Source organism: Sitophilus oryzae, unplaced genomic scaffold (genome assembly GCF_002938485.1).
Source record: "Sitophilus oryzae breed Bouriz unplaced genomic scaffold, Soryzae_2.0 scaffold_980_pilon_pilon, whole genome shotgun sequence".
NCBI classification, from domain to species: Eukaryota; Metazoa; Arthropoda; class Insecta; order Coleoptera; family Curculionidae; genus Sitophilus; species Sitophilus oryzae.
The window spans coordinates 4,801,866-4,814,293 of NW_022147617.1; the positions used below are offsets into that span (position 1 = coordinate 4,801,866).

The 12,428-nt window shown below is 33.1% G+C and overlaps 1 protein-coding gene across 1 annotated transcript in view; it reads right to left on the minus strand.

Moving 5' to 3' along the window:
- Window positions 1-912: 912 nt before the first annotated feature.
- Window positions 913-12,428, minus strand: part of LOC115891244 (zwei Ig domain protein zig-8-like) — a 265,508-nt gene continuing 253,992 nt past the window's right edge. The window contains exon 8 of the mRNA XM_030911673.1: window positions 913-965. Within this exon, the coding sequence (XP_030767533.1) occupies window positions 913-965 (53 nt within the window). The remainder of the gene's footprint in view (window positions 966-12,428) is intronic.

A 12,428-nucleotide genomic window follows, 5' to 3' on the forward strand; every position in this document is an offset into this window, starting at 1 on the left:
ATTTTAAATTGTATATATGTATAATATTTGTCTGAAATATTTGATAAAATGACACTCTGAATACGACATACCATATGTCAATTTTTGACATTTTCGAATATGGTTTATTTGAAATTGTAACATACGGTCCTTAACGACAATTTGACTAGAAATACCAAGTGTGAAATACACTAATGAGCCTCACTTGTTCCATTAAACTAAATTGAGATATGATTAAAAATACGATATGGGTATCTTTTCACCAGCCAGGACAAGACACGAAAATAATTAGGCGATCAAATCTATTTTTGCTCCTTGATTAAATATTAGTGTTTTTAACAAGACCATGGCATAGATTGAAATTAAAAATAATATTCTTTTTAAGCGAAAAAGTCAAAAGTTGACATATGATATGTCATTTTTTTCAGAGTATCATTTTCTATCGAATAAAATAAAAATATACCGAGGGTGCCATTTAAAAATCAAAAGTTGTAGTCATTTGCGGTTAAACAAGAGGCAACCGAAAACAATTGACTACGTTAATCAATCCTAATTTATGTCATATACTAACATACCAAATCTCGTCTTTTTTATCTGAAAAAATAAAAAAGTTATAGGGGGTGATCCTCTTTTGAGACGCACCTGCTATATTTTTAGATTAATAAACAAATTAAATTTACTTCGAAAAAATAATATTTATCTTTGAAGCACTTTATTGAAAAATTGGTTTACTAATACACCTAGTTTTTTTGATCCAAAACTAGAAAAAGAATTTTTAACGAATATTTTTAAGTAATAAAATTGAACAAGTACATTAAACTTAAAACACTAGTATTGTTCATTTTTAGATAGACCAAAACTTATTAATAATTATTATTAGTGGTATAATTTATTATTTATATTATGGAATGAATGGTAGTAGAAAGAACATTATTATGGGTAATCGGCCTTATAATGTAATTCTGTTTGATCTTTATCTCTAGAAGCTTTAAACAATCAGATATTTTACTAATTAGATTGAAAGTACAGACTCATTAATAGCATTAATGATTTGATTTGTCGTAACGCATATCAAATTTTCCTAGATTTCTCATTTGTGTATAAGAATGTGACGCTCATAATTACTCAAATTATGCAGACCAAAAATATTTAAAAAATGTAAATATAAATTGAAAAATACTGCCAACAAACATGATTGTAGCTTCGAAATATTTTTTTCTGGCTGAGATAAATATTTAATAATCGTCAAAACCAAATAATTAGTTGTTTAAGTACTATTATTGTTAGTGAAGTGTCGGTATTTGAGTAACGCGATTTTGGAGCGGTATTTTTTTGTAACGCCGTGTCGCGCTCCACAACGAATGGGGAACCTGTTACTGAAGAACGACGATCATAATAACGACAAAATTATAAATTATTATAATTTGCAAATAAATGATTTATAATCGCTCTTGAAGTTAGCTTGAACCGTAGTAACCGCATAGCGACGTGTTTAGCTCCAGCCGTCGCGATTTCGTCGGTCGCCTACAATAGTTACTGGAACTATACGTAGCGTGTCGGGCGATCTCGATGGCGACGGCGACGTGTTTGCTACAGCCGTCGCGCTCCCAGAGTTGTAGTTCCCTGTCGCGTAACTGCTGTAACAGGGCATCGACGCTCGACCTCGGCGGCGCGGCAACCTACTTCGCTCCAGCCGTCGCACTCCTAGAGTTTTAGTTCCCTGTCGCGAACAGAAGTAACTGCTGTAACTGGCTATCGACGCTCGATCTTACTTCGTTCCAGCAGTCGCTGGAGCGCTTTTAGGGTTTCGTTTTCGCCTGTAGCGACTGGGTCGGTTAATATTGGCGTTGGTGCTCCCGTCGCTACGTTACTTTTGAAATAGCGATTTTTGTTATGTACTAAGCATGGTATAAAATAGCGTTGTTTGAAAGATGAAACGTAAAAGCAAATAAAATAAAATGAAAATTTTATTTGATTTTTTTTATACATTTATATAAGTTTTATTGTTTATATCTATTTTTAAGGTATGATGATGGCTGGAATTGCCGAAACCGGTCACCAATAAAGATTTTTTTTTTGACAGTGGTTTGTGGGACTAGGTAGGTAGTATAAAATAAAAGTAGGTACCAATGCCAGAAATACTACATAAGCGAGGACCGCGACATTTAGGAAGTTGGAACCTCGATTACAAAATGGCTGGAATTGCCGAAACCGGTCACCAATAAAGATTTTTTTTTGACAGTGGTTTGTGGGACTAGGTAGGTAGTATAAAATAAAAGTAGGTACCAATGCCAGAAATACTACATAAGCGAGGACCGCGACATTTAGGAAGTTGGAACCTCGATTACAAAATGGCGGTATTTTGCTGTAACGCGACTCATGTGGAACCGGTATTCCCATCACTAATTATTGTGTTTATACTATTCATATCTTCCTATCTATACGTTTGATCCTAAAAGCGTTAATGCATTTTTACTTATCTGTATGCTATTTGACTTCAATTCCACTCCTCCAACTTCCAGTAGATGATATACCAAGGATGTATGAAAATCATGCTTAAAGCGCGGTCTGGACGCAACGACTTAAGCCCGATTCTCACTATAACGTACCGTCACCGTCACGTCGAGTCCCCATATTATCAAGAAATTTTGTTTTTTAAATAAAATTAAAAAAATCAAAACTTTTTTCAAAAAATTCCTTTGTTTTCGAAATTCGTTTTTTTTCTGGGGTCGAAATATACTAACCTCCCCTAGGAGATGCAAGACCTTGTCGTTGGTGGGGAAGCTCCTGGTCAGGTGCTGGGGGAATCCCCTCTAGCACTTGGCTTGGTCTAAGAAGCATCTCACTCATCGTCTTGTCCCTGACTGTAGTGTCGTGGCCAGGGAATTGCACCAAGACATATAACGATACCGGGCGGGGCTACGGACAGCCTCAACCTTGGGGCACCGGGGGCACCCCATTGTATTTTACCCTTACTTCTACATGCGGGGCTCTGTAGAAGTGGACCGACTGTTCCTAGCGACTCATAGGAACACTATGAGATCTGATAATAATAGTAATAAAAACATCACCGGTGAAGCTGTGGGGAAACCCCCTAGCGACACTGGGAACAGTAACAATGAAAGTTCTAAGGGGCCAAACCCAAAGAGAACTACAGGAGAGGTGGCTGACACTTGCGTGAGACCATCCTCCGCAAGTGGCATACAAGCTACCACATCCTCCAAGGGTCGGGAGCCTACCTCCTACCTCTAAACCCAACAGGCGACACAAGCTACCGTTTCGTCTACCCGGCCTGGGTCATAGCTCCTCGACTGTGCGGGACACGGGTCTCCGTAGGAAGTCCTGGGACTGTATGATGAGTTATAACTCAAGAAAGGGGGACACAATAGATCTCTAAGGTCGCAGAGATTAACCCCCCTCCCACTTATTCTAATTCTAATATACTAACCCTAAAAATATTGGTACTTATTTAAGACTCATCCTGTAACTCAACATGTTTATTTTTTGTCAATAATGACATGTATTGACTATTTTCATTCTAAATATCTTGAGTACGGTTGCTCGTATACCCTGTATTTCCGAAACTAAGAATTTTAAAACATACATTTATACGAACTTTATCTGCAGAATATGCTGGCAAAATTTCCGGAATCCGGTTCGGACCACCCCGTATGTTAACAGGCGCTTACAATGTTTTTATATGCAAAATATAAAAGCCAACTCGTGTCCCTTATATTCTTAACCGACTTTTTTAGGGTTCCGTACCCAAAGGGTAAAAACGGGAACCCTATTACTAAGACTTCACTGTCCGTCAGTCCGGGTCCGTCCGTCTGTCACAGCTTTATCTTATGGGCCGTATATCTTCACAAGCTCTATCTTATGAACCGTTATAGCTAGACAGTTGAATTTTTCACAGATAATGTATCTATGTTGCCGCTCTAAGAACAAATACTAAAAACAGAATTAAATAAATGTTTATAAATAAAAAAGTACTTTCACTAAACATTATCTTTTAAGTAAGAATTTTGCATAGAATCTTTCAAGTTCTCGATGGCCGCATGGTTAAAGCGTTAGGACTTTACGCTGCTATGACGTTGGAGCCGTAGTAAGGCAGGTTCGAATCCTAGTCAAGGCGACTTTTTAATCGTTTATTTTTAATTTTTACATATTTATTTTTACTTTTTACATATTTATTATTGATTAATACAATTTTTAGTAATGTATTTCTTCATTTTTTTTAAATTACTTATACGCACATTCAAAATTTCAGCGAAATCGGAAAAAAAGTTTATAATAATATAGTGTCTAATGTTTTATAGATAATGAATGGTACAGAACACTTCGTGCGCGAGTCCGACTCGCATTTGACCAATTTTTTCCATTTATCCTACTTAAATCGATCAATTCTCTCCTTATTTACCAATAAATTAAAGAAATACAATACAAAAAAGAAACATTAGTTTAAGAAAAATAGTCGATGGTCCATTCATTTCTTTTTTGCCGATAAAGAAGTAGCTGTTATCGCTTTAATTCAATTTACTATTAATTGAGGAAATTTGCGGGATGAAATGAAGTATCGATCAATCTATAAATTTTCTCGCAGATTTTCGAACAAATAAAGCAAGAACAGCCGGATCTAAATAACAATCTTAATGATCCTTTAATTGTTTGTCGAAATTTCAAGATTATTTTATTCGTTACAGTATTACAGTAATTATAATAGATTTTTAGTTCGAAGTTAAGTGATTAATTTCTATCCTGAAGCTACTTCGACATTTTCTTCTCAATTGTTTTTGATTTAAATCAGTTTGGAAATAATCAACTTCTATTAAATTTCTGTTTTAAATTATTTAAAGGAAAATTTGTTTTATTTTAAATTAACCAATTGAAACATTATCAGTTTAGTTTTGAAACTAACAGAATTTCGGACTTCTATTGTCTTTGTTTATTTTGCTTACACAACGTTTCGGTCAGAAGTATCACTGACCGTTATCAAGTGTGAACTGGCAGTCAGTGAATCAGTGATGTAGCGAGGAAGTTGCGAGCCCGTGTTCAACAATTTTTAGCCCCTTGTCCTGCAACAATTTTTTTTTAATATTTTAATAAAAAGAAAAAAACATTTTATAATATTATAATATACAGGGTGGTCCAAACTGTATTCCGGAAACTTAGACAGCATAATCTGCAGACTAAAATAAGTAAAAAAGTTCGTATGAATGTATGTCTTAAAATGCTTAGTTTCGGAGATAGAGGGCGTAGAAGTTTTATTTTTATTTCGATTTTTTCCAAATAATTTCAGAAGTAATGTCAATATTTGGATGAAAATTGGTGTCTGGGAGTTTTTGACATGAGAAATGTGATTTTGATATCAATATGATTCCTACTCGTAGAGGGCGCCACCTACATATGTTTTAACTGGTTTGAAGAGTAATAACTTTTCGTTCGTACCTGTATAAAACTACTGAGTAACAAAATATACATTTTCGATGCTTTTTAAAAAGGTCTCTTGGTAAAAATCGCTAAGAGTAATGGTTCTCGAGATATTTGGAATCGAAATTATCAATACCTGTCATCACTGACATAAATTAAACATGTTGAATATATAAATAGTTATTAGACTGAAATCATAAATTTGAAATGTTTTTGTGCCAAAAGTACAACAGAAACTGTTTTATCATCATTTTTTCAAAGATAAATTTATGATTAATTAAAAAAAAATAAAAATTTCCGAAATTTATTATTTCTCGTCTAATATCTATCTCTACTCAACGTGTTTATTTTTTGTCAATAATGACATGTATTGACTATTTCCACTCTAAATATATTAAGTACGGTTGCTTGTAGCAATTTTTAAGAGAATTTTTTTACGTAAAAAGTCATGGAGATGTATATTTTTTCACTCAGTAGTTTTATACAGGTACAGACGAAAATTTATTCTCCCCAAAGCAGTTAAAACACATGTAGGTGGCGCCCCCTACAAATAGAAATCATATTGACATCAAAATCAAATTTCTTATGTCAAAAAACTTCCAGACACCAATTTTCATCCAAATATTGACATTACTTCAGAAATTTTTTGGAAAAAATCAAAATAGAACTGAAACTTCTACACCCTGTATCTTCGAAACTAAGTATTTTAGGACATACATTTATACAAACTTTTTACTTAATTTTATCTGCAAAATATGCTGCCAAAGTTTCCGAAATACACTTCGAACCACCCTGTATATACACTCAGATGCAAAAAAACGCAACAGGGAAATTTTTGGTCAAATTTAGAATGTTATATTTTTGTTATCTTTAGCCCTATTTGCATGAATTTTTTAGCAAACTGTACATAACTATATCAACTTTAATTCGTAAACTCAGTATTTTGTAAACTTTAGTAAATTACATATTATACAGGGTTAATCGAAGGGTTATTTTTTAACCTAACTTTAAAACACCCTGTGCAATAATTTCGTGTGTAAATTTTCCTAAAATATAATTTTACGGTAAGAACCATATCTCCTGAGCGTTTTGTTTTTTGGATCACGTCAATGCATGCTTTGGTTAATTTTTAAGAGCGAAATGAACTGATTACGACCAATTTGCAATTTTTGCAGTTATCATTAGTTTTGATGTAATTTTTAAAAAATTCGAGATGGTTTTGGCCACTATTGTCGCAACGTCATATTACGCTGCATCGGATACTCTAAACTAAATTTAAAAACAAAACGTTAAAGACTTACGATACAGTCCTGGTTTTAATAATCAATAATAACCATAACAGAACTAACGATATTAATGAAAACATCTGTAATACTGAAGTATACAAAGAGAAAAAAAATTGTAAAAAATACCCTAATACTTTGTATTGCTTCCTATGGCTGCTATAACTGGCTGTATACGTTCGTTCATACTGTCATTGAGGCTGCATATATCATATTGCGTTATGTTTTCCCATTCTTCTTTAAGGACCAAGCGAAGTTCATTTACTGAAGCTGGTAACGGTTCGCGACCTCTAACTCTCCTGCCAAGAATTTATAAACGTCGAACATGATGGGCAGTTCAGAGTGGTATATAGTTTGCAATAATCACCAAAGCTGCCTTGTCATATTGAAAAAAAATCAATAATACATTTTAATTGAAAAAATTGGAAATTGTTGGTGGCAAGTTCATTTCGCTCTTAAAAATTAACCAAGGCATGTATTGACATTATCCAAAAAACAAAATGCCCAGGAGACATGGTTCTGATCCTAAAATTATATTTCAGAACAAGAAATTATTGCACAGGGTGTATCAAAGTTAGGGTAAAAAAACAACCCCTCGATTAACCCTGTATAATATGCCAAATATTAAACTTAAAAAACTGAGTTTACAAATTAATGTTGATATAATTATATACAGCTTGCTAAAAAATTCATGAAAATAGGCTAAAAATAACAAAAATATAACAGTTTAAATCTGACCAAAATTTTCTTCGTTGCGTTTTTTTGCAACTCAGTGTATATATATTTAAAAGAAAAGCAATGGCTATATTCCTAACCATAAAACATAAAATAGGTAAAAAAGTTAATTATTAAATATGTACAACATTATTTTGGAAATTGTCTTCAAGATATTTGTTCTGAAGACGGATGTTCTGAAGCATTTATGCTTTTTATTGCAATTCTGCATCGGAATAGTTCGAAAGTACAGAAGAAGTTTCACTTCAAAAAGAATAGAATCAAAGAAACAAGTTTTAGGGTTTGTATATTTCGACCCCAGAAAGACAAATGAGGTTTTTTTAATATCTTAACAAAAAATCTTTTTTATTTTTAAAATAAAATAATTCCGTTATTTTAGACTTATTTTAGAAATGGCAAGGAAAATCTATTTTCTTTTATCCACAAATCATGAACACTTTTCAACTTTCATTAATTTAAGACTCAAGAACCTGTATAAATGCAAAACTAACAATTTTTCTTATCGATATTTTAAACAAAGTAAGAATAATTTAAAAAGATAGATCTCTTAAAAATGTGTGCAATAAAAAGAACAATAACCTGAACCTTTCATCATTTAAGTCATGCGTGAAATGCTCAGTGGCGCATAGAACCATAAATCTTATAGCGCGATATTAAAAATCAAACGGGAAGGAAAAAGAGAATAACTTGGCTTTTATTTGTATATTTTCCATTGAAATTTCTATTTCTTTTATGCAAGTTAACAGCATGTCGAAAAATGTTGGGTTTCAACTACCGACAGCGATGTTCCATAAATTTTAGCTCAACATACGTCATGTGTAACGGATCACGAAATTTATTCAACGAATTAAACGATGTTTTTATTTATTTTCAAACTATGAAAAACTTTTAAGGGCTTTGATGTGTATATAATGTGTTCTTTTTTTATAAATTGGATTAGGATCGAAAGAAATCAACAGAAGTCCTTTGTTTTAAATTTGTCGACGTTTCGCAAAATTTATTTGCATCTTCAGGACACTACAAAGTTAAGAGAGCAAAAATTACAATCAAATAAAAGTTTTTTCAAAAATTTAACCAACTTAAAATACATATCAGTGGAATTCCACACATATACAATTGGTAAAACTACCCTAATGTTAACAATTAAATAAAATATATGTATATGTTACTCACATTTAAATCTGGACTTTCTTAGTCATATCCATTAATACACGGATGGTATAGAGGGGAGTGGTATATATCCCTTTTTTCCTTTTAAAACACATAACACACTTACATAAAAAAAAACATATAACACAATTATGTATAGAGAAATATCACGAAAATCTTTTCCTTTCACAGACAAGCAGTGCAGATGTACCTACGTTGACCGTATACAGAGAGCAACTAATTCTAGTTGATAAAATACTAATATAATTTTTACCTGGAGATAAAGAACAGTTGAAAAAAGAAACATATAAAAATATTATTTGGATTTAAACCATTATTTTGAAGTTATATTATTTAATTTTTGAAAGAATATTAAAATATGCTGTACTCAGGTTTTCTACGTCTGTTCTTTTATTAACGCAATTTTTGTTTTTTTGGATTTCTATCATCTCTGCAAATAATCTTTTCTTATAATTAGATTGTGTTTGTAAAATAGTGGTATTGTCAAAATCGAAGTTATGGCCTGTCTCTATTTTGTGTTCTACTAATGCGGTAGGATTAGATTTCAAAAGAAAGTTCCTTTGATCATTTTTATGTTCATTCAATCTTTGTTTTAAATATCTACCGGTCTGCCCAACATAGCTTTTAGGACATTGAGTACAAGGAATGTTATATATTATGCCGGATTTCAGTTCTTTTTATTCTTTGATTTTGTTTTTGAAAAGAACCGTCTCTTTATGGTGTTATGACTCCTTGTTGTAATTTTTATTTTTTCCTGTTTTTTTGTAGTATGACCCTTAAATGTGTTTTTAATTTGTTCTGGCAGACAGTCGATATAAGGTATTTTACAATAAACTTCTCTATCATTTTGGTTAGTAGATTTTACAACGGTTTTCTTGTTAAGTTTTTTGTTAATGCAAATAAATTTTGCGAAACGTCGACAAATTTAAAACAAAGGACTTCTGTTGATTTCTTTCGATCCTAATCCAATTTATAAAAAAAGAACACAGTATATATTATTGGATCGACAACAATAAAAATTATATTTGATGTGTATATTGTAACGTTTTTAGTAGACATTTACGATACAAGTGAGTTAACAGCAACATTAAGATACGCGTGTGAAAGTTGCACAATGAGTGCGTAGCACGAGTTGTGTAACCACACAAGTATCTTAATGGAGTTAACTCACGTGTATTGTACAATATTTTATCTCCGTCTAACTATAAAAACACACAGTGAATTTTAAAAATTATTGTACTTAACTATCTAACTTAACTTAACTATACAGAGAAGACCAGGCTACTAGTAACATAGCAAGTTGACGGACGAATTTACGTTTACCCAATTTGCGTTCGTACTCGAAATTCACTGCCGGCTAGTCGGCTAGTCAAGCAGTACGTAGTTGCAGTTGTGCTTGGACGGGTCGGTCGTGACAGACTAGGAATACGACGCGAGGAGTGCCGAGTATTTATTATTTTCATTTTAAGCGTTTACCTTCACTTAAGGTAACATTTAAAATAAAAATACTTAAATCTTTATTATTTGAGTGTGTTTACAAGCCAAAACTAAAAATAAATAAATTCTCTAAACCCAAAAAAAAAATAAAATATTACTCTAAATAAAAAAAAGTTATAACAAGTGTTGAAAAAGACCACCTCCTTGTGCTAGACAGAAGCCTAGGCGGTCGTAAAATCCCCGTCTGACATTGGCTAACATATTAGGGCTAATAGTTTGGAAAGCCTCTCGTATTTTTACTTGAAGCTCATCCAGATTATTAGCCCTATTATGACCATACACTTTGGGTTTTACATAACCCCACAAAAAGAAATCATTGGGAGAAAGATCTGGTAATCTAGCGGGCCATAAAATAGTTCCATATCTACTAATTAAACGGTTAAACACTTGCTTTAACTCCTGTTCTTCATTAATCAACACATCAGGCTTCTTGTGTTTTTGTGGGGACACGCACCCATGTGTTTCAAAATTATTAATAACTCTTGATATAGTAGGTAAAGATAGAATTGCCCTGTTCACAAAAGTTTGTGGAAAAATTATTTGTATATCCCGATAAGACCTATTTTGGAAATACCATTTTACAATTTGAATTTTCTCACAAACTTCGTAAACATCCATTATTTTACTTAAAAAATAAATTTTACACGAGAACTGTCGCGAGAATCTATGTATTCGTTTTGGCTATTAAAACACGAATAAATACAAATTATGAAACATTCTTATCACATATACTACCTATTTCTATTTTATCGCATTTTTTCGTCTGCTTTTTATCCGGCGGACGGGTATACGCTAATTCGTCCGGTTCTGCCTATGTTACTACTACGGTGGTCCGGTCTGTATACCTATCCTAAAAATCAATTACATTAATACCTTTCTTGTGGCCGGCCGTAGCTCCAGCGTTAGTGTGTCGATCTGCGGAGCGGAAGGTACTGTTCGATCCGCAGCCAGTACGGTCGCTTTATTTATTTAAATAAAAATATTTATTTATCTAAATAGAGCGACCAACGAGCCGCCACCTCAAGGAAGGCAATGGCAAACCACCTTCTAGTATATTTGCCTTGTACAGAACTTTGTTTTTTAAGTAAACAAAAATATTTGTAACTTGTATATTATTATATTAATTAATTTAAATTGTATGTAATTATGGATACTAATATTGCTAACAATTATAACTATTATCAATGGAGAGGCAGTACATAGTTGGATTAATATTAATTTGTGAATGGCATAAAACAAAAAGTCTTTACAAAAACATAGAATAAAAAAAAGGAGAATGTGGGTCAGAGATATTTTCTTAAAAAGGTCTGAGCAAGCAATCCTAACTCCAAAATCAAAATTCAAACTACCAAAAACAATTTTCAACAATACCAAACAATATCAACAAACAGCTTTCCTCCCAATTTGAAGTTAGGTTAAAAATTAAACGAAGAAAGAACATGATTAGACAAAGATAGACTATAAAAACTCGCTAAAAAGTTAAAAATAGTTTAACTTTTTGCGGATCCGCCAAAAGTTGAAATTTTCCCGCAGCGGGACAATTTTAAAAAAACTCGCGCTCGCAACGCGATTTTCCGCCCCATGAGAACTAGGCTTTAGTGTGTCGATCTGCGGAGCGGAAGGTACTGGGTTCGATCCCCAGCCAGTACGGTCGCTTTATTTATTTAAATAAAAATATTTATTTATCTAAATAAAGCGACCAACGAGCCGCCACCTCAAGGAAGGCAATGGCAAACCACCTTGAGTATATTTGCCTTGTACAGCCTCTCAAATAGTGCCGTTCGGATTCGGTGATAAACTGTAGGTCCCGTGTACTTGTGAAACACTGATGACACACATCACAAGCACATGCGAGAGGTAGCCGACGCTCTATATAGAGTATGGCACTGTAAGAATACCTTTGTTCAAATAACACCAAGCATGGCAATGCCAATATGACAGTAAATAATATTGATGTCACTAGTTTAAAAAATGAGCGATTCGGAAAGTATTCCCTCTGACATTGAAGAAGAGGCATTCAGAGCTATTTCTGGATTGCTTCCAGCAAGATCGGAACAGAAGTATGAATATACATACTCTAAGTATGAAAAATGGTGCACCGAAAAAAAGTACACAACTATGGAGATGAAAAGGTACTCATAACATATTTTTCCAATTTATCCGCTACTTACAAGCCTTCGTCTCTTTGGGCTTTCTATTCAATGATACTATGATATCTATTAAAATGTACATAATACAGGGTGAGTTTCCTACGATGTTCTCTATGGGTATCTCGGAAACTACTGGAGATAGAGGGTCGGTTAAAAATTAATGGCGAAAGAATTGCAGTTTTGT